This window comes from Octopus sinensis, linkage group LG7, assembly GCF_006345805.1.
Source record: "Octopus sinensis linkage group LG7, ASM634580v1, whole genome shotgun sequence".
Classification (NCBI taxonomy): domain Eukaryota; kingdom Metazoa; phylum Mollusca; class Cephalopoda; order Octopoda; family Octopodidae; genus Octopus; species Octopus sinensis.
The window spans coordinates 47,490,110-47,515,320 of record NC_043003.1 but is presented as its reverse complement, the minus strand read 5'-3'; the positions used below and the strand labels follow the sequence as shown (position 1 = coordinate 47,515,320).

At 33.9% G+C, this 25,211-nt stretch overlaps 1 protein-coding gene across 6 annotated transcripts in view; it reads right to left on the bottom strand.

Moving 5' to 3' along the window:
- Positions 1-25,211, bottom strand: part of LOC115213814 (RUN and FYVE domain-containing protein 2) — a 250,820-nt gene that overhangs the window by 100,969 nt on the left and 124,640 nt on the right. For all 6 annotated transcript variants that reach the window (XM_029782694.2, XM_036504738.1, XM_029782693.2 and 3 more), the window contains one exon: positions 23,449-23,616. In XM_029782694.2, coding sequence (XP_029638554.2) covers positions 23,449-23,616 — 168 coding nt within the window. The remainder of the gene's footprint in view (positions 1-23,448; positions 23,617-25,211) is intronic.

Below are 25,211 nucleotides of genomic sequence, written 5' to 3'. Positions count from 1 at the left end.
CAATGATATTGAACTCAAAACTATGAAGTTCCGCTACAAAAGTCTGTATCCACATAATCATGCCTGAACAATGAGAATTTTTAGAGGCATGGTTATTGCTTGCTGAAAAGTGTGTGTGTGTGTGTGTGAGAGAGAGAGAGAGAGAGAGAGAGAGAGAGTATGTGTTGCACAGTTATGCACTTACATATACCATACACAATCTATGTTTATAAATATTACGTTAAATATCAATGCATATAGATTGCGTTATTCTCCAGTATATTTCAATGTACAACTCCACGCCGCATTTTACATAGCACTTTGTGACAATTAATATACTGAAAACATATGAATTAGAAGATTTAACATGAATATACCACTGTAACCATTTTATGTCCTTGTTCCCCATGCCTGCAAGTGTTGGACAACACCCAGACACATACACACACACACACACACACAAATATAAATTTACTTAGTTCTTCAGAAGATTTAAATAATGTAGTTATATGGTTTTTGTTGGTGCACAACCTAAAATATCATAGAATCAGTAAAGTAGTAGACCATTATTCCATGTGCAACATTTCTAATAACTTAAATAATCGACAGTGAATTAGTACATTAAAGATATAAATATCTGAATAAATTGTTGTTAATAAGATCATCATTTTTCAAACCAGTAATCTCATCTCTAGAGGTAGAACATTTTTATTTTTATATTAACATCTAGACATTTCAATTAGTTTGATCTCTGGTCACCATCAGATGTTTTATTCCCAGATAAGTAGTACAGAGTACAGACAGGATTCAATCTATAATAGTTATTAACCTTAGCACAGAAAATAAAGGTTACTAATTGAAATCCAACTAAGTACTATTTGGGTGTTCTGAATATGCACAATCGGAGATCAAAGCAGCTGAAACTGGTATACAATCAGAGATCAAACAAATTGAAACTAGCATAAATTAAAGATCAAACTAATTGAAACTAATACACTAACTGAGATCAAACCAGTGCACAATCAAAGATCAAACTAATTGAAACTAGTAAATAATTAGAGATCAAACCAACTGAAGCTAGTATAATATACATCCTTTTCTCACACCCTTCTCTTCTCAAGTACATGACCACACAACTACATAAACATAGGTATCAATTCGAAGACAAACAGATTTGAAGCAGTCTCAGAGGAGACGAGTGTGTCATTGATGAGGTTGTAAATGAAAGACAACTGACTGATTATTTAATTGTCTAATTAAGCAAGCAAATGCTCATTCGGTTGGTCAAATAACCAACCAAAAGGCAAATAACAAAGAAGTGAAACAGAACCAGTGCATGTGTTTATGATTGGTGCAATAAAAAATCTTTGTAAAACATCCAACTCATTAAACAGATGTGCATATATTCTTTGGCCTAGGTTGGAACCCAGCCATAACAACAATAACAATAACAATAATAATAATAATAGAAATAATTATAATAATAATAACCTGTTACCCCCATAAATCCTACTGGGAATAAGACCAAATCTGAGCCAAACCAAAATAATAATAATAATAATAATAATAATTTTAATTTTCTTATGTTTTGACAGACAATCCCAAGAACAATATTCTTTGCAAAATCAAAAATATGGTACCCTAGTCATAAGACTGACTTGAACTTCTAACTTGTTGTCTCTTGAGGCCTCTGGGTGAGACTTGGAGTCAACTTGTACAAATAAAAAGCAAAAACCAACCAAAAAATAATAATAACAATAATAATAATAACAACAATAATAATAATAACAACAGTAACAACAATAATAATAATAAAACTCTCAATATACAAAGATTTGGAAATAGAAGTAACTTGAATGTGGAGCCTAAAGACAGAAACAATTCCTATAATAGTAGGTGCATTAGGTATGATTAAAAAAACATTCAGATAAATACATAACAAAATCATTAGGACTTATGAATGTATATAACATACAGAAAACAGCACTACTAGGTACCGCACACATCCTACGTAAAGCACTTTCAATACATGAAAATAAGAGCACCACAACAAACCACAGCATATCCCCAAGGCACACAGAGCTGTACATGGTAGTGCAGTGAAAGCATGTGATAAAAATAAGACTACTGAATAATAATAATAATAATAAATTCTTTATCTTATATTTTTTTATATCAGTTTCAGGCAGTGGCCATGGTGGTGCGCTGTATTCAGCAGTTTTTAATTGATTAATTTTATCACCTCCACCATTACATGGATCTCTATAGAATGACTGAATTTATACATATATATATATATATATATATATATATATATATATATATATATATATATAGGTGCAGGCATGGCTGTGTGATGAGAAACTTGCTTCCCAACCATATGGTTCCATGTTCAGTCCCACTGCGTGGCACCTTGGGCAAGTGTCTTCTACTACAGCCTTGGGCTGACCAAAGCCTTGTGAGTGGAATTGGTAGACAGAAACAGAAAGGAGCTTGCCATATATGTGTGTGTGTCTGTGCTTGTCTCCCCACCATCACTTGACAACCGATGTTGGTGCGTTTATGTCCCCCGTAACTTAGCAGTTCAGCAAAAAATACCAAGAGAATAAGTACTAGGCTTACAAAGAATAAGTACTAGGCTTACAAAGAATAAGTGCTGGAGGTCAATTTCTTTGACTAAAAAACTCATTAAGGCAGTGTTCCAGCATGGCCACAGACAAATTACTGAAACAAATAAAAGAATATATACTATATATACATATATAAATAACCGTAATTTTCTTTGACCTGATGAACAAGCTTTTTTTACCCATATTAATTTATAAATCAAACAACTGCTATATATAAATAATGTATATATTGATACTGCATATAGGATACTTATTATCTATTATACACTAAAATAAATTATTTTTCCATGACTAAGGCTGTGAAATGATTATCATTATATGGATGTCAATCTCCTCTCTTTATATTATATTATATATATATATAATAATAAATATTAGGGAATAAATCCAAATTTATAGGGAAAAAAAATCAGATTTAGGATTAAATCCAATTTTATAGTAAAATATTATATAATATTAATTAGAGACAAAACCACTATTTTGCAAAGCAAACAAGGAAAGACTTAATCAATACATAAAATTTTACTTTTTATTTTTTATTTTTTACTTTTTATTAAAATTTTATGTATTGATTAAGTCTTTCCTTGTTTGTTTTGCAAAATAGTGGTTTTGTCTCTAATTAATATTATATATATATATATATATATATATATATATAATATATATATATATATATATAGTGGAATGCAATAAAACGATTTCTGTTCAATCTTCGTTCAACTCCATTTCTTCAATTCACTAATTATATATATATATATATATATACACACACACACACACACTATAAGCACCCAGAACACACTATAAATTGGTTGATGTTAGAAAGGGCATCCAGTAAAAAAAAACATACTAAAGCAGACACTGGAGCATGATGTAGTCCTTTGACCCAATGGAACCTGTTAAGTAATCCAATCTAAGCCAGTATGGAACATGGATGTTAAATGATGATGGTGATGATATATACACACACACATGCATACACATAAACATCATACAACTATTCAATCTGAGGAAATTTCACACAGTTATTCATCTTTTTTTCTTTTTTCTTTTTTGAAGAATTCTATGCAAAATTGTAGATTGTCAACTAGTATTTTCATGACTGTATCATGAGTTGTGAAAGTTCCTTGTTGTAAATACAAGTTAAATGGATGAGAGGTGAAGATTTGTATCCAATGCTATGAAGTCTTAGTTACGAAATTTACAACTTCCACGATTTTGTACAGGACATTTGTTTCCTGAGGTACATTCTGTGGTTTGCTAGTTTGTGGTTTCATGTTGAAAAGAATAATTTTCATTCATGTGGTTTTTGTAAAACAACTACGAGTTTGTAGTTTGGTGAGACACATGAACTGTTCTAGCTTATGAGTTATTTTTGTAGCATGCAATATATATGTTTTGTGTAGTTTTCATGGATGCTACATCTGTTGTGACAACGTGGGTGAATTCGTTTCATGTATTATCATTCAATGGCCTGATCTACAAATCTAATCAATTAAGGCATGAATATATATAGGTGCAGACATAGCTGCGTGGTAAATATGGTTGCTTCCCAACCACATAGCTTCAGTGCCATGGTTCAATCCCACTGCATGGCACCCTGGAAGCAAGTGTCTTCTATTACAACTCTGTGCCACCTAAAGCTTTGTGAGTGGATTAGATAGATGGAAACCAAAAGAAACCTCTGAGTGTGCATGTGTGTGTGTGTGTGCCCCTTGTCTGTCCCCTTGTCTTGGCATTGCGTAGTAGTCATGAATCAGTTTTCACTCTCATATGAGCAGAGTCATTCATTTCTAATATTCTGCAAAAATATGACTAACCATGGAGGAAGGGGAAATATTACCTTACTTAGAAGCAGGTGAGGGCTAACAAGAGGAAGGACATCCAGCCATAGGAAATCCACCCCAATAAACTCCATCCAACCCATGCAAATGTGGAAAAAGCAAACTTTAAAATGATGACAGTGATGGTGATGATCATGTATCTATCAATATGAATGTATTGATAACTATATATGTATATTTATATTTTTGCATATGCGTAGTTGTAAGGGTGTTTTTTTTTTGTTTTTAGTGTATACAATATGCAGGTATATGTTTGTTTAATGTGTATAACAGGATGTAGACTATCCAAGTAGTTAAGAATTCTACTTTGCATTCATGAGATCCAAGGTTCAATCCCACTACTCAGCATCTTGGCAAAGTACTTTTTGCAATCACCTTGGGTCGACTCAAGCTTTGTAAGTGAAAAAGTGTAGACGCAAACCATAGAAGCCTATTGGATGGACAGAATCTATAATTCAAAGGACCAGTCTTGTCACACACTGCCATGCAAATCCTGGCTGAGAATTAAATTAAGTGTATATGCATCTGTGGAGTACACAGCCACCTACATTCTAATTCAAAGATTAGTTAGTTTAGTTGATCAAAACAAAAGGAATATTCATCGTTGAAATTGATGCAGAACCATTTACAACATACATGCATGTCTTTGTGTGTGTGTGTGTGTGTGTGTGTGTGTGTGTGTGTGTGTGTGCACGCATTTATAAAGATTATGCATTTATTATACTATTGACATATTTGTATATGCGTATGTGTCATTGTTTTAAATGTGTGCTTTTATATAACAATGTGTTTGTTAGTCAGTGTGTGTGTGTGTGTATGTACACAACCACTTACACGATAATTGAATGACATGTATGTATGTGTATATAAAAATATATATATATATATATATATATATATATACACACACACATATATGCACATATATATATATACATGTACACACACACGCAGGCGTGTACACACATGTAATATATATATATATATATGCATTTGAATTTTCTACATTTTCACAAGTACATAAATATTTACCTTGCTCTGTGTGTGTGTGTGTGTGTGTGTGTGTGCGCGCGCGCACGTGTACGTATGCATTGATGTGTGTGTGCGTGTGTCTGTTCATGTGTATGTGAAGGTGTGATCAAATGAGTGGGTGTTATAAATGAATGGGTGTATAACTGAATGTGTGTGTGTGTGTGTGTGTGTTTGTGTATGTATGCATGTACCGAGAACAAGTGACTGACCAGTGGCCAGAGAGTATAAAGACAACCCACAGCACTAAGTTCCCTCCTCATCTTCCTTTTCCTTCCTCGCTACAGTTCTGCCACACCTCTCCACAGGCATCTACGCCTGCACTCTGACTGCATCCTCATCACATGGACACAAACCAGTAGCATGCTGCATCACCAACAATGAGGAGGTGGAGCTGAAAAATTCTATAAGGTGGGGAGGGACATAATTCCATCACTTTTGTATGTATGTTTATGTGTATGTTTACATACATACATAAAATACACTCACACACATATGTATGTGTATTTATTTATTTATATAAGTGTATTATTTATATATATATATATATATATATATATATATATATATGTATCTTTATTTATATAAGTGTGTATATGTGTATTTGCTTATACATGCAAATATATATGTACCTAGGCATGTTACATAGTTCTATTATGCATTATGTATGGAAAAAAACAAATGGATATCAATTATGGTAAGAGTAACATGACATACATACAAATGTGTGTGTGTGTGTGTATAAAAGCATATACCAAGACACACACATAAAAACAATTATTCGTGAATACAGGCATAATACACATACATACGCAGTAGAGACACATAAAAATTTCAGACCCCACACTCACCCAATCCACTAACTTTCACTTTCCTTAACTCACCTCTTTCACCATCACAACAACACTACATCATCAAAAATGCAGCATCATTGACACCTCCACCACCACCAGGTTGACAATGTCAGAAATGATTTGTTTGGGCAATTCCATGGCCTTCCCACCTTTGTTGCTAAATAATACATTTGCACATCATCCTCATCTCTATCATCATCATTATCATTGTCATCATGACCACCTATTGCTTATACTGCATCAGTATTATTGTTGTTGTGGTTGATGTTGTTGTTGTCAGTGTTTGTTTCTAGATTTATGCAACAGTTTGGGCGGGAGCACTGAAGAATAGGTGGTTCTTGTAGTGATGGTGATGATGCGACAAGATCTCTCTATTTAAAGGAACCACTTTCAGGAGATTCCTTCACTCTGAACAGCGTCCTGAACCTGATACATAGAACAAACTCAAGTTCCACACTAAAGGTAAAATATCAAAATCTTCCTTTGTTAAAAAAACAAAATTTCTTTTACATGGTCTCTCTATCTCTCTCTCTCTTATACCTTGATTTGTTAACTTCACATATAGATTTTCCTTCTCAATAACTATCTTAAAAAAAAGAGAAACAAGAGGGCTATTTCTATACTATATGTATTTTGGAGTTTTCTAATCCACGCTTCCACTAAAAATTTTTTTAAATTATATTACATCACACTATAAGGAGGCAAACTGGCAGAAACATTACCCCACTTGACAGAATACTTAACAGCATTTCTTCTGCTTTTAGATTCTGAGTTCAAATTCTGTCGAGGTCAGCATTGCCTTTCATCCTTTCAGGGTTGATAAAATAAGTACCAGTTCGAATGCTGGAGCTGATGTAATCAACCAGCCTCCTTCCACAAAATTTCAGGCCTTGTGCGTATTGCAGAAAGGATATTACATAACACTACTTTTTCTTTAGCTGATATTATATGATTTAATTACTGTATTCTAATTCTCGTTTTTTCTCTCTTACTAATTTATATATAAATATCTTCTCACACCAAATTATTTGTTTAAAGTTCACACAACAACTACATTCTGAACACCAATATCTTATTCAGAGGGAAGAATGGTACAAAATGTATTAATGAATCAAGCTCAATACTTTTCGCTTTTGAAATCCAACTCAAGTGTTTAATAGTATCCAGTTTAGTCTATAATATAACATATATAATTATCATTAGGCCATGTATTTATAGGGAAATTGTGTAGTCAACTGAATTCACCACAGCATACTACTGATACTTACAAATCAACCCAAGAATAAGGCCCTACACTGGCAGGATTTGAACTAAATACTGGAAGATTTTAGTTTATATACTATTTTATATACTCCATTATACTTTCTAATCCTAACATTAATTTTTAATACTAGCAAAAAACCAAGGATTTTTAGGGTGAGGGTAAACAGTCAATCAGCTGTATTAATCTTGGCTTATGTCTTATGCTTATTTTACTGACCCTAAAAGATAAATTCAATCATTGGGAAATTTCAATTCAAAATTCAGAGATGAAAAGATGAAACTAAATATTACAAAGCATTTAATCTGGTGCTCTACTGTTTGTAACAAATGACAAACTTCAATAATACTAATTTCTAATTTCGATAGAAGACCACATTTTTGGGGGAAAAGTACAGTCAATTCAACTGACTTTGTACTTTACTGGTACTTTATTTCATCAATCTTGCAATGATGAAAATCAAAATCAAATCCAATGAAGTTTGAACTAAGAACAAGGAGGACTGTAATTGACTGCTAAATGGTATTTAGCCTGTCTACAGTTTTTGCCCTTCATAATGATGATAAAAGTTATTTCTTATTTGCCAGAAGCGCAGTAGATGAAGGCAACATTACAGAAACAAATTACTAAATGTATGTTTGTATGAAATCAAGCCAACATAGAAAGCAAAAGTATATAATACTTTTGTAGAAAATATGAAAATGAAACAGATGTCCCAATAGGGGACAACCATCTGAGGTCAAAAAAGGAACAAATCCTCACATATACCAGATAACTTTGACAACCCCAGACAACTATTTCTACTTTCCAGCATATTTTCTGGAAGATGACACCTCCCTCTCAACCCTTACCTTCCTCTTCAAATGAAGCTTGAAGAAGTTAAGAACTTGGCTCTTACAGTACATCTCTTTTACTATAACCACTAGCAGAAGAAAACTGCCTATCCTTCTTGGACAAAGGAAGATGGCAAAGTAATCCTCGTAATAGACTCAGCTAAGAACCATGTCTTTTATGTGACAGCAACTGTTTGACATAACTCCAGAAATCAGAAATGTTTGGAACTGAATATGTGCAAACAGTGTGGTTTCATTACTCAGCATACATCTTAGACAGGCCCAGCTGACAGTATTTCCATTTCTGTACAGTTTTTTCCCCAACCTGATAATGCTCTCCTAGTAGCACTGCTAAGCCAGGGATTCATGGAAGTCAACCACACTTCTCAGGCTGTAGGTCTTCCAGGACAAAGTGTTAAGTTTCTCTTCATTGATGCCTAGACTCTTTTCAACATCATCAGTTTTGCTCACCACTAACCCTCAATAGAATGCAAGGGTTGATATAATAATAATAATAATAATAATCCTTTCTATTATAGGCACATGGCCTGAATTTTGTGAGGAGGGGGGAAGTCAGTCACATCAACCCCAGTACTCAACTGGTACTTAATTTATTGGCCCCTAAAGGATGAAAGGCAATGTTGACCTTGGTGGAATTTGAACTCAGAACGTAGCAATGGGTGAAATACTGCTAAGCATTTTGCCTGTTGAATGTTTCATTCTGAATGTTTCAGACTTGATGCAGTGAAGCTTTAGTTTCATCTACCAATAATGAACATCAATGTTGTGTGTGTGTGACAGGAAAATAATGGGTTCAAATTTTGGCATAAGGCAGCAACTGTAGCGGCGGGGGGGGGGGGGGGGGGCAATTGTTTACATTGACTCCAGTGTACAACTGGTACTTATTTTAAGAACCCCAAAAGGATGAAAGGCAAAGTCAGCTTTAGTGGAATTTGAACTCAGAATGTAAAGACAGACGAAATGCTACTAAGCATATTATCTGGCATGCTAATGATTCTGCCAACTCACTGGCTTTCATATAACAGGAACATAATGACAAAAAACATAACAAAAAAAAACTTTTCAACTGTCAAACGGTTAATGTGTACAGCAGTGTCTGTTTTGCTTTGTTGATCATTTCGTTTGTCCAAGAGATTGCTTTCATACATGTGCCACACACCAGCACACACATACAGCAATGTGCATATCTAAACCACATATATAACAATTTATATAAAATACAGTACACATTTCAATACATTTATACAACAATATGCATGCACTAGCACACAGATATAGCAATTTGTATACCCAACACACATAGAGAAAAACATATATACAACATACTCTATATATATATATATATATATATATATATACATGTCTCTACGAGAGATTTAGAAATTTAGTATTTCTGATATATATATATATATATATATATATATATATATATATACATGTCTCTACGAGAGATTTAGAAATTTAGTATTTCTGATATATATATATATATATATAGCAACAAATTCCTACAGAGGGATCTGTAGTTTATTATCAGAGAGAGAGAATTATAGTTTATTATCAGGGAGAGAGATCTGTAGTTTGTGTTATATACATATATGAATAGCTGCATAATCCATTCACATATCAACACCGTGTACACAGAAGAAAACTAAATCTGCACAATAATAATTCCAGTTTAAATAAACACTAAACATCAGCATGTGGCAGTGATGATGATAACTATAGTAAAATACATTCAGCTAACAGACTATAAATTTTAGACAAGCAGATGATAATGATGATAAATATGGTGCTGTTATTGGAGATAAATATATCTCCAACTACATAACAGCTTAACCCTTTAGTATTTAAACCAGTAATATCTGGCCCAAATATTCTACATGTTTTATGTTGAAATTGGCTGTATCTGGCCTCTTACATATAATTCTGCAATGTCATTTTAAAAGTAAATAATCATATCACTGAACTCTTGAAGTTGTGAGATAATGCATGGTTAATTCAAAACAATGTGAATAAATAAACATTACATTTGACAGAGTAATCTGAATGCTGACAGGTAAACACATTTATTGTAATCAGTAGTCAAAGTGAAACATTAAATCTATTGTGTAATAACGGTTTCAAATTTTGGCACAAAGTCAGCAAGTTCAAGGAACAAGGCTAGTTGATTACAATGACACCAGTGCTCAATCGGTATTTATTTTATTGACCTTTCAAAGGATGAAAGGCAAAGTCAACCTTGTGGGAATTTGAGTGCAAAATGTAAAAATGGATGAATCGGTTCCCAATATTTGTCACCGCAGCAAAGTGCTGAGATTCTCTCTTGAAAACATGTATTGCTATCTTACATCATTTCATAAAAACTTCCTCTCAGGCTTTCTGCTGTTTATTTCAGATCTAACTTATCCAATTCTACCAGCAAACGTCATTATGTCAGCTACTGCATCAACAACCAGCTCCAGAAAAATGGCTTTCTTCATATTCTCCATGTTGCTGCTATCTTTGTGTCTGCAGACTCAAGCACAAAACTACCACTTTAGCAATGGATGGCACCCCGGAGGTAAACGCAGTGCACTCTCAGACATTCAGTGTCACTTCAGACAACAAACAAAGGCTTTGATAGAAAAAATTTTAGATGTAAGTTTGGCATATTCTTCATAATTTTCTTTTTGTCATTTGTTGTCCATTTCAATATATCTTTACAGCTTTTAAAACCTTGCTAATGTGGATAGTCCCTGAAAGATTTGTTTGGGAGGCAGGGAGTTACAAATTTTTAGATAACTTACTTCTGTAACAGCTTTATTTTAGAACCAACAAAACTTAATTTATATACAATGTCAAATTTTGGTTGAAAATTCAGTATAGCCTAAAAGATATGTATTTTATCAGATTATTATACAAAATCTATAATACATAACAATCTATATTCTAAAGCAAGTGTTTAAAAATCAATGGCTGTACAGTTTAAGTGCTACACTATTGACTAAACGGCTTTGAGTGTAAACTGTTAATGTTATGAAGCATTTTGTTGTGCATGTGAGCTAAACATAACTCTGCCAGGGAATGGTGATAAGTTAGGCAACATATTAGGCCTACACCTCCCATCAAAGGAAAAAAAGTCATTGTGTCTTATTGCAGTACAGCACTACAGATGCTAACTTGGATTCAGGGCCCTCATTTGCAACTTAGAGCAACCAAGATTGTAGACAGGTTGCCTTCACTATGATTGTAACAGCTACGTCTCTCCTGATATGGTTCAAGGGTGTCAGGAGGGTAAGTAGTCAAAAATAAAAAGGAAAGAAAGTAAAGATAAACTGGAGTGGTTAGGAACAGCAACACATACTTTGGTGAAAGGAATTTGAGAGGTACATAGCCAGCTGTAAAATTAACTGATACCACCCAGGTATATAGAAACATGATGAACTGGGTGTAAAATAATAAAATTTAGTTTCATTAAATTTATTATATGACTAGAATTGAATTGAATGAAAAAAATGTATATTTATAAATTGTTGTTGTTGTTGATGTTCAGAGTCAACTTTTTATTATCTGACCAATGTTCCATCAAAGATTTTCTTCTGGTATCATGTGTATCTAAGACTGCATTATACAATGTGTCATCCTTTTTTAAAAAACAATATAGTGTGATTTGATGAAAATTTAGATTTCTAGCAATTTGAATGACCATGAAGAAGAGGGCCCCTTTTTAGCGCACACATATGTTGGGTGGTTAAAGCTATGTGTTTGCATATACATATTTGCACTTATGCATTACATGTTTGCATATACATATTTAAATTCAAGTAAGCTTGCAGATACAAATGACATACATAAAAGAGAATAAACAGTGAATACTGGGTGAATATCTGGTGAGTTCCTACTAGCTGCTCAGTTTTGATTCTCACTCAGTAGTTTTTAAATTAAACCCGTTTGTTCCAGCTTAACATGCATATTTACATTCAATATTGTTTAATATTGTTTACTTCTTTCAGGAAGAGATTAACCGTATTATCACAACATGTACCGGGCCGGTCAATGAGATTGCAGACCTATGAAAGGTAAAGTTTGGATATTATTTCTGCATAGCAAAATTGATAATTGAAAGATCTTTTTTTTCTTTTAAAGATGCATTGTAACTAGAAAAAAAAAAAAGACATTTTGTTTTGGATATAACAATCTCTATAGAATAATAGCTAATATAAACACTGGTTGGTTGAGTTCTACAGTCACACTTTAAGTGAGAGGGAAAGATACAGAGAGAGTTAAGACAAGAAGTGCACATACTAGGCTTGGTAGCAGGCAATGAATAAAGGAACATTCCACACAGTAAGAGAGACTGAATCATATAGACAGAAGAGCAGGGAGAGAGAGTAAATGACAGAACAGTTATAGGAGGAATTCAAATTTTGATGAGACAGGTTTTCAAAGTAGTACATTGTGTCCATGTTGATAAAAGTTAGAAAAATAGTAACATATATTTTTCACAAATATAAAAATAAGAAGTATATTTTAGCCACCATGGGTAATATTAGGGAATATGGTATATGTACAATAACCATAATTTAACTTTTATCAAATATCATGGTGCTTACACTAAGTTATGAAATGAATACTAATTTTCAATAGAAAATATTTATTACCTTAAAATAAAATTAAATAAAATAAATTAAATAAAATAAATTTCTCATTTCTACAGACATTTTACAAAATGTTCTCTAGACTCTGTATTTACATCATTTTTCTAACGTTCTTTCTATGTTCAACTTTAATACTGAATTTCTAAATGGCACCATGGTTACACTGATATTACAGTTTCAAAGACATTACGCATTGTTATTAAAATCAATAAATGTCAGACAAATATTTCAGTATAACCCTATTAATCTATTTATACTCATGTTATAGAATAAACACTTCAATCTCAACATGTATATTATTTGAGTGTGAGTTTCCGATAACTATACATAAAAATATAATAATTGTAATTATTAGTAAATAACAGAATTGAAATATCTCAGGGTTACAATAACCATATAAAGTTAAATTTAACAATACTCAGATTATGTTATTAATACCTTACTATAATACTATATTTTGTTTAGAAATGAACTTACTAAAGAATAAGAATGACTATGTGATAATAATAATATTTATCAACTATATATTCTAGTCTTTAGAAGAGGTATATCATATCGCTGCATGTTGTTAGAGGTGACTAAAAGGGTTGGCATTTCAAAGGATGTTCAGCTGCAAAACACTGCCTCAAAAAATCTTGTCCAACCCATGCCAGCATGGAAAAACAAATGCACAAAAACACTGACAAGACAAGCTATTTACAAAAATATCCTCTAGACTATACAAAACTCAACATTCGTGGTGTTTGTTATACTGAGGTTGATGAAATTGGCTAACTCCTCCCCACAGAATTGCTGGCTATGTATCTAAATTAGAAACAACTATTATCATTATTATTATTTCTTATCCTTCTGGAGTTGATAAAATAAATACCAGTATTTCGCTGATATTTACCATATAAATCCCAGAATCTAATCAAGTACACTTCCTCAAAAATGTGTGGTTCTGTGACAATGTTAGATATCATTATTATTATTATTATTATTATTATTACTACTACTACTACTTTTATTGATCATTATCATATTTGTATTATTGCAGATAGCATATACTTTGGAGAGAAATCCTGACTGGCAAAGATATCCCTTCCGACAAACACCAAGACCAATGACAATGATGATGACAACAACAATGATGATGATGAGAACGATAACTGCAATGAACGAGACTGATGACTCTCGTGTGGTGTTTGGTCCTTCACATGGGTGGTGGGAGTGGTTACACAAAACAGAAAAAAGAAAAAATACAAATATTAAAAAAGGGAGAGTAAAAAATGAAAAAAATCCCGTCTGAAACATGTCCACTTTAATGTATAATTAATTCATCAACTAATTAACTCGCCAATTAATTGTGCATCAGCTTAATGTCTGTACCTTTGATAATCTCAGACAATGTTTTGTGGAATAAAATATTCAATACTCTGCCATCTTTGGAGTCCTGGCTTCTTTATTTAATTGGTATTTATTTCTATATTTCAAATGAGTATGTATTTAAGTGTGTGTGAAAGATGGGTGTACAATTGTGTGTGGATGTGAATATTCAAGAATGTGATTCGCATTAAAATGTTGCTTTTCCATGCATCTCTTAGAAAACAACACATAAGTATGCCAGAGAAACTGAAGCGACCAGCATCCAAGTTGGCACAAAGTTCCAAATCATAGCATTTGGCTAATACATAGATACACAAAGAGATAGACGAACATACACACACAGGTATGGCTGTGTGGTTAAGGTATTAGCTTCTCAGCCACATGGCTTTGGGTTTAACATTTATTATGGTCCTAAAGACCAAATAAAATCGTTTAACACTGGTTATCTGTGGGGGAAAAAAAATCATGTAAGACAGTGACTTCCTTCTCATAGTTAAATCAGTTGAAGATTTTGAAAAGAAATTCAAAACTAGGAAGCAAAACCTAGAATTAAGAAGCCTCAAAATTTTACTTAGGAGGAAAGAAGACAAAACACTACTACTATTATTGAAAAGCGGTCCATGCTTCCTGAAATTCACCTGATGCCCCCCGCCCATTCCCATTTCTTATTCCTCTTTCTTTTTTTGTTTTAAAGACTTATTCACTGTTCTCTTCCTGTGCATATTCTATGTACTGTTCGTGCAGTTTTGGTTACTTTTTCTGATGAGCTGTTGTACACCTGAGCACTGTATACAATAAGTTCATTGTATATTATATCACATGCAGAAAAGGAAGGTGTACTCATTGCTAACTATGACTGCATTGAAAATATAGTGGGATCTCAGGTAGGCTGAGAGTGAAAGTAAACTTCTTATGAGTTTGACAGATGCATAAGTTTAGTTATGAGTTCAGTAGTGAGATTTCATGAGATAAATTTCAAACAGATGCTAAAATCACAGCTGGAATGTCTTTATCCGTAGGCCTAATGGATCAGCACAGATTTTGGATAAACAACAAATATGGGTAAAATGTGATCTAAAAGTCTGTGACCTACTGGGGCAGCAGATAGAGGCATCAAAAATCCTAAAAACAGCATATATTTATAAGGAAATTAAGATGTTTCTTGAAAAGAAAAAGAAAATCAATGAAAGGAAAAATACACAATTATGAGTGAGTGAATGAATGAGTGAGAGAGAGAAAAAGAGAGAGAGAGTGTGTGTGTGTGTGTGTGTGTGTGTGTGTATGTATGTGTGTAAACGTGGTGTGTGTGTGTGTGAACATACGTATGTGTGTTTGTGTGTGTGAATGTGTGTGTGTGTGAGCATGTATGTGTGTGAACGTGTGTGTGTGTGAGCATGTATGTGTGTGAACGTGTGTGTGTGCACATACACACTCTTAGCTAGTTTTGTTTTTATAGAATTGTTCTAAAACGTTCATTGAACATTATTTGAAAAGTTCCATGCCAACTGCAACTTTATTTGATATGTCTGCCAGAACATATTTGTACCCATTGATGTAAAAACTAGGAAGGAAAGTAAAACAAACATTAGAACGAGACCAGTCATACGGATAAACATAAAAAATTGAAAGATACACAGGAAAATGTAGAGGTGAGATGGCTGAGTGGATAAGATACTGGACTCCCTGTGTGAAGATCAAGAGTTTCAAATCTGTTGCAGTCAGTTTATTGGTTTTCTATACAGAATACATAGGTGCAGATATGGCAAAGAAGTTTGCTTCCAAGTCATATGGTTTTAGGTTCAGTCTCATTATGTGGAACCTTGGGCAAGTGTCTTTTACTATAGCTCCAGGTCGCTTAAAAGCTAGTGAACAGATTAGGTAGACAGAAACTGAAAGAAGCCCATTGTGTGTGTGTGTGTGTGTGTGTGTGTGCAGCGGGGTGCATGCACAGATGTTTATGGCTTCTTGTCTTGATATTATAGGATATTTGTAAATAATTGTCACTGTCATACAAGCAGCATCATGCATTTCTAATATTTTACAGCAAAGGAGAAATTATTACCTTACTTGGAAACAAGTGAAGGCTGTAACAGGAAGATCTGTCTCAATAAACTCTGAGCCATGCAAACATAGTAAAATGGATGCTAAAACAATGAATGATGATGATAAATACATTGTTTTACATTGCATCAGCCCACTTAGCTATCATGAGTAGATACCAAGTCCTGTGGGAATGCTACTGCTGATAAACCATCTTATCTAGGGAGAGATTAACTCATTTCTCAACTGATTCATGTTGTAAAGAATTTATATTCTGGATTTATTTCAGATTTTTGCTGGCAGAATCTAAACCATATTCATAGAAGAATGAAAAATTAAAAACTCATGCTAAATAGATTGTAGAAGCATTCTGATACTGATTTGTAGGACAAGGAAGAAAACTGACTATATTCTAAAATGAAAAATAATCAATTATTGATTGACTGATAATAAAAATTTATTATCAATTATTTATTTATTATTGATTGATAATAAAAATAAATTACTAGAGAATTCTGATATTTAAGGACTATAATTATTGGTGTATTTGTACAGGGTGAGGGATTCCATCATTCCAGATCTAGATTTATCTTTATCATACACCAGCCTTGGGCAGTGCATTGTATTCTGATTTCAAATCTGTCATAGTTAACTTTATTTATTTTCTTATCTGTCATGGTTAACTTTGTTTATTTTCTTATTGACAAAATAAGTACCAGTTAAATACTAAGAGTGGAGTAAAAAGATACAGCCCATTTACTAAAACCATCTACGCTTGAGTAATGTTGATGTTAGAAACTATCTATGAGTTATCAATGAAGGCCGCGAGCTGGCAGAAACGTTAGCACGCCAGGCGAAATGCTTAGTGGTATTTCGTCTGACGCTACGTTCTGAGTTCAAATTGCGCCGAGGTCGACTTAGCCTTTCATCCTTTCAGGGTCGATTGAATAAGTACCAGTTACGCACAGGAGTTGATGTAATCGACTTAATCTCTTTGTCTGTCCTTGTTTGTCCTCTCTATGTTTAGCTCCTTGTGGGCAATAAAGAAATATGAAACAATCTATGAACAAATTTTAAACTTTCCACTACTCACAGACAAAGAATACAACTCCAAAAGACACAATGACACCAACTGAACACTTCATAATAGGAACTAGGAAGGACAGCAAAAGAATTATGCAATTAAAAGAAAGCTAGGAGAACACAAGAATTTTATTTATTCCCAACAATTGAATGACTGGTCAAAATATAAATGGATAAATGAAATAAAATTCCTTAGAGAAACAAGGTTAAAGATTATGGGAGGCATAAGTAAATGAGATTGTGTAATAATTATGCCCTTTTCAAAGCATTATCAGCTCAGGTGTGTTGAATAGATTGTGCTAGTATTAAAAATGGTTTGTGAACTCAGCCTGTCAGCAACTTGATATCTTTTTCTACCATTGAAAACAAAATAACTATAGACTATAACACACTCTAAAAGAAAATACAACATAAATATGATCCTTGGTTCCATGTAATCGCCATCAAAGAGCCTTATTGCCCTCCAAACAATTTAGCTGCCCTTCTGTTGGCAGAGAGAATCCATCTAAATTATAACTTGTGATGGAACACTATAAAAAATTTTTGAAGGTGCAGAAGGGGAAGCCAGAGCACTTTAATTTGATAGAAATACAAGACTGATAATTATTTCAATAATTTTTGAGGAATAAATACAAATCCACAACAGTTTGAAAAGTGGAAAAGTTAAAGAGTGAAAAGTGAGAAGGGAGGCAACTACCAAAATATGTTCTGTCTGACATTACCGATTTTACAAGCTATTGCCTTAAAACCTTGAAGCAGAAATATATAGGGCTGGGCTACATATATATATATATATATATATATATATATATCATCATCTGGATCTTATATAAAAAAAAAAAAGAAGCACACTCTAAAAGTTAGAGCGGTAATGTATTTGCATGAAGCTAAATATATGTCCAGCCGCAGAGTGACCAGTGGTTTTACATACATAAAGCACTTAGCTTTATAGACGATTTGTCAGACTCCAATGCCTTGGAGTCTGATAAGTCATCTATAAAACTAGGCACTTTATGGATGTGATGCCATTGGTCTCTCTATGACTGGGCATATATTTAATTTCATGTACACACACACACACACACACACACACATATATATAAATGGGATGGCCTATGCTAAGCAACAATAAACAGAATATACAAGAGAAAAAGACTACAGACAACAAAACTATTGATATCATAAGTCCAAACAACAATCATATAACATAATTAAAAATGTCTTATTTAATGTAAAAGAAATAAAGTTACTCCCCTTACATTTATTAAGCCTAGAAGCCCGTCTTGTGAATTTATAACTCTTCTACGAGATGTCACTCCATCGACTTCATTCCTAGGTCTTCTCATCAGCAACATTTTTGTGATCTGATCTTCCTACTCACAAAATCACATCGAATTTTATTATTATTATTATTACTATCGTTGTTGTTTTCGGTTTTGCTTTAATTAAAAAGAATTGATTGTCTACATGCAATATAAAATATCTCGAAAAAACTTATATTATAACTAACTGAATAAAGCTGTATTTACAAGGAGAGAAATTTATGTAAATATGGGAGCTGCCATAAGAATGATCATTTTTACAATTCACTTATTTTGGGGCTGCCAGAAATTGATCACCATATTTCTTTGCTTACTACTACTAATATTATCATCATCCTTATAATTAAGGTGGCAAGCTGGCAGAATCATTAGCATGCTGGGCAAAATGCTCAGCAGTATTTCGTCTGACCCTACATTCTGAGTTCAAATTCTGCCAAGGTTGACTTTGCCTTTCATCCTTTCAGGGTCAATGAAATACATACCAGTTATGCACTGGGGTTGGTGTGATTGACTAGACCCCTTCCCCAAAAAATTTCATGGCCTTGTGCCTACAGTAGAAATAATTATTATTAAGGTGGTGAGCTGGCACAATTGTTAGCAAACTGGGTGAAATGCATGGCAGTATTCCATCTATTGCTACATTCTGAATTCAAATTCAATAGAGGTCAACTTTGTTTTCATCCTTTCAGGATCAATAAAGTAAGTACCAGTTGAACACTGGGGTCGATGCAATCGACTCATCAAAATTACTGCCCTTGTGGCAAAAATTTGAAATCATTATCATTATTATTGAGGTGAGCTGGCAGCTTGTTAGCATGCTGAACAAAATGCTTTGTGGCATTTTATCTGTCCTTACATTCTGAGTACAGATTCCACTGAGATCAACTTTGCCTTTTGTCTTTCCAGGATCAATGAAATAAGTACCAGCTGAGCAGTGGGGTCAATGTAATTGACTAGCCTGCTCTCCAAAAATTCTAGACCGTGTCCCTATAGTAGAAAGGATTGCTATTATTATTAGTTTAGGTTTGAGAGTTTGATTGTAGGGAGAGAGGCATCTAATGTTTTAGTATTGACTATTCAGCTGATAAGAAAGGGAAATTTTTTTTCCACATTGTATAATTTTTTCAATGCAAATCACCACTAGTTTCCTTGGGATCCGTGTATTTAGGGTTCTTTTTTCTATTTTATACAGTTACCTTCCACCACCAGATCACAGCATTTTTATAACCCAGCAAACATCATTCAATTATATTTAATGTCCATAAAGGATGGTAATTCCTCCAATAATGTATAACAGTACAGTGCCTATATAAACAGACATCCTCCTACCTGTAAACTGGTATGTATGAGTATATAACAAAGATACTGGCAAAAATTCGTAAGAATTGGATAGATCCAAATGTATTCACTCCTGTATCTGGAAAGACTGAAAGCAACATTGGCCTGAGATGGATCTGAATTCACAACAGAGCAGTCATCATCGTTTAACGTCTGCTTTCCATGCTGGTATGGGTTGGACTGTTTCATTGAGGACTGGCAAGCCAGAGGCTGCATCAGGCTCAATCTGATCTGGCAAAGTTTCTACAGTTGGATGCCCTTCCTAATGCCAACCACTCCGAGAACTAAATTCTGAAAAACTACCAGTCCATTAAAAAAAAGTTATGTTATAGATTTGTGAACAATAATGTTATAGATTTTCAGTAAACCAATAATTGATTCACTGTATGTTAGATGAGAAAAGTAATGAGATGTTTCCATATTTGGCCTTTAAAAACCTGTATCTCATCAGCTAAGATGCCTCTAGTTACAGTCTCTGAAAATCTTTTCCTTTTTTCCACAAATTCTAGCCAGAAAGCTCCTGTCAAGAGTGTGGGTCTTAGTATTATATGTTGAGAAGGTGTGTGCTGATGTAAATGTATTACCGGACAGATTTTTCCAGTTCATGTTTTGTCAGAAAACTACACCATACAAAGTGAAGGCGCATGGCTCAGTGGTTAGTGTGTTGGGCTCACAATCATGAGGTAGTGAGTTCAATTCCTGGACAGGGCTGTGTGTTGTGTTCTTGAGTAAGACACTTTATTTCACATTGCTCCAGTTCACTCGGTTGTAGAAATGAGTTGCCAAGTCACTGGTGCCAAGCTGTATTGGCCTTTACCTTTCTCTTGGATAACATCAGTGGCATGGAGAGGGGTATGCATGGGCGACTGCTGGTCTTCCATAAACAACCTCACTCAAACTTGTACCTTGGAGGATAACTTCCTAAGAGCAATCCCATGGTCATTCATGACTGAAGGGAGTCTTTACCTTTTACACCATATGAAAATAAAGTTATGTACCTGAATAAAAGGTTACTGCATTGCCAGCAATCAATCCTCAAATCACCGTTACTTAACTATTGGGCCACTGAGGGATCCACAATATGGTTACTTGATGTACTAGAAATAGCAGCCAAATCTCAAAACAGGTTGGGGTGTTCAGACATGCAAAAAAAAATGAGACAGTCACAGCTGAAATATTCCCATACATAGATCACCTCAATCAGGGTGTAACAACAACCATAGGCCACTCACCAGGTTGTGTTATTTTTCTCATTCTCTGTTTCTTCTACTGACAAAAGCTGTTGCACTTCATTTCTATCTCTCTTTTTCTCTCTATCTCTTTGTCACAAATATCATGATACTATACCACCTTCAACTAAAACCTTCCATTGTGTATCACCTGTCATATCCTCTACTATACAAGTTTACTGATCCTTCTTTCACATTAAGTGTAAAAAAAAAAGCATAAGATGGACACAAAAATGATGGTAATAATGATGGCAGGAACATTAACAATGATTATATGAAAGACCTAAACATAAACACTCACATATACATATGTGTGCAGACATGCACTCACACACACACATTTATAAACAGATTATACATACTCATGCACAAAGACATAAGTAGAGAGAATTATACATTCATGAAACACATACAAATATGTTCACAGTCAGACTTCTACACATGCACATTGTATGCACACACAAACATACATACACACTATTCTAAATTAGAACAGACCTGGCTTGTGACACCTAGTCCAAGCGATGCTAGTATGGAAAATAATGGAGATGTATGTGTGTAATATTCATATGAATCTATAAAGGAAATGTTTCCATTTTGGACATTTTTGATATATCTGCATGAAAATTAAATCTGAGAAGAATATAAAAAGGTGAATAGTTCACTGCTTGTCAAAAAGTCTGATTCATTTTCACAATACATAACAGATTGATTAAAGCAACACTTTTAATTCAAACATTAAAAAGAAAATACTCCACCCACCCCACTTTACTGTCTCCTCTGAAATAGCAACATTTACTTCTAAAAGTCTGGCAGATGATAGATTAATCAAGAAAAATGCACATTTTAGAATATTAAATATTAATTATTTGAAACCAAAGTTGAATCAACACAGCAAAAAGTAAGAAATTGGTAACATCTTTCATAGTAAAGCAATAAATTAAATGTGTTAGAATATTTCCTCTGTGTTTTGAGTTCAAATCCCACTGCATACCAAGAAATAAGCACCAGTAATAGACTGGATTTTATGTGTTTTATACTATTCTGGGTTTTTTTTCTAATAAAAAAATTTTAATTATCTGGGACCTAGCACATACAAAACAAATATCAATGTAGCTGTCAAAATAGGGAGCACTTGAGAAGATGAGGAAATCTTTTGATGAGTTAAAATTCAGTTTCAATTCCAGACAAAATCCAAACTCCTTGAACTCTCTACATATTTTTTTTTATTTGATTTTTACATCCTAAGAAAATTACTATGACATAAAAATAAAAAGTTTGTGGGTGGGAGAGATTATTCTATTTTGTTAGTTCTGGGGCAAAATGCAACAATATAACTAAAATCAATAAATTACTGGTATCTTTTTCACCAGGAACAAAAGTGGGTTTTGAAGGAGAGGAAATATACTTGATTATCTGCACCAAATTATGCTACTAGTACTTGAACTAGGCAATCAGACAACTACAACTGAGACACATTTTACTGATAGTCTCCAGCTCCAGAGTTGAAAGGCAAAGGTGACCTCTACAGGATTTGAACTTAGTTCATAGAAGGATGAAACTAAATACTGGTTTCAAATTTTAGCACAAGGCCAATAATTTCACGGGAGGTGGTTAAGTTGATCACATCAACCTCAGTGCTCAGCTGGTACTTATTTTATCAATCTCAGCTGCTAAGCCAGGTGTGCTAATGATTCTGCCAACTCACCACCTTAGATGAAACTATTGCAAATCATTTAGTCAAGGACCGTACTATTTCTTTTAAATCTGGTTACGTCCTAACCTTGACAGAAGTGAAACGTTATTATAAAACCTAAATTACATTTGCTTCAACCAACAAAATAAGTACTTGACATTGACAAAAAATAATGTTGACTTCTGCTTGCAAGATTTCTGGAAAAAAAAAATGTCCTTTTTCTTTTGTACTCAGAGACATTAGTCATCAAGTTGCCAGCTATCAACAGTAAGTCCATGTCTTACCTGGAGTTTTTTGTACATCTCGAGGTTTAATGTTTTTATGTCTTCCAATTGCTTCCGCATTGAAATAATGTTATCCTGTTTCTCGTGAATGTCTTTCTCCAGCAACCGCAATGCCATCTCCATTTCAGTTTTCATGCTGATCTGAAGCTCCAACTCTCGTTCAACATCCTGCAATGAATTCCACAGTAGTAGACATGAAATATGGGGAGTATGAATAAAAGCAGTTTATGGAAAATTTGGAGTAGAATGTCAAAAGGGTAGCATACACAATCGTATAAAAGCCAACAAACACAATCAAAATAAAAAACTAAATGTAATGATCAAGAGAGAGTAAATACATAACAATAATAATAATAATGGTTTCAAATTTTGGAACAAGACAAGCAATTTTAGTGGAGGAGTGCTCAACTGGTCCCTATTTCATCAACCCTGAAAGGATGAAAGGTAAAGTTGGCCTCAGCAGCATTTGAACTCAGAACATAAAGAACCAAAAGAAATGTCACTAAGCATTTTGTCCAGTATGGTAATGGTTCTGTCAGCTAATAGTTATTGTGTCTAGGATAATTACAAGGCTTGGAATTAGTGGGGGAAGGAAGAGATAGTTGATATCATTAACCTCAGTACTTGACTACTATTCTATGTCTTTGAATCTGAAAGGATGGAAACCAAATTGACATCAGCAGGATTTGAACTCAGAAAATAAAGAACCAGAACGAAACATTGCAAAGCAGTCTATTCAATACTCTAACAAGTCTGCCAATTCATCACTCTAAATAATAACTGTTTCAAGCATTTGTACAAGGCCTAAAATTTGAGGGAGAGAGTTAGTCAATACCAGTGATCCTAGCACTTGACAGGTACTTCATCGACCTTGAGAGGACAGAAAGCAAAGTTGACCTCAGGGTTATTTAAACTCAGATCACAAGGAGCCCTAATTAATACAAGGTGTTTTGTCTAATGCTCTAATGACTGCCAATCTACCATTCAACATAATAATAACTGTAATAATAATAATAATAATAATAATAATAATAATAATAATAATAAATGCCCTGATGCAGTACCAGGCAGTGGCTCTCATGGCTTCTGATCTTAACTGATTGGAAGTGTTATCATGTACATTGTTTTGTTTTGGTATAAAAGATGGGCTACAACAAATATTCTGCTCAATACCACAGATTTGCTTGTCAGTTGTTTGACCTTAACCAGTTGAGCATGTCCCTTAGTGGCTGACGATATGTGCATCTCTGATCATGAGCAGAAGTAGTGGGGGAGCATCATAGCCATGTGTTGAGAGGGATTCTTTAGGGTTTGAATAATTCACCTCCGGAAACATGGGTGGTTCTTTCAACATCCTTAAACAACCCTTATTCAGGGACCTTTTGAGTGGGATGGGCTACTCAACCTGAAGAAAATTCTAACTGGGCCCCACCTGCAAGGTCATGTGCTGTTTATCTTGATATGAGGTCACCATGTCGCGCACATATGGTTGTGATGCATGTGCCTGGTGTACCCTTATCAGACGGGTAGTCATGATGGGTATATTGGGCTTGGTATATTTTACCCCAGTGTCACTTTGATGGCATGCACTGCTCTCTCACTCAATAATAATATAATAATAATAATAATAATAATAATAATTATGATTTCTGATTTAGGTATAAGGCTAGCAATTTCAAGGAGAAGTGTTAGCTGATACCATGAACCACAGTACTTGATTGGTATTTTATTGCATCAACCACAAAGCAACAAAAGGCAAATAC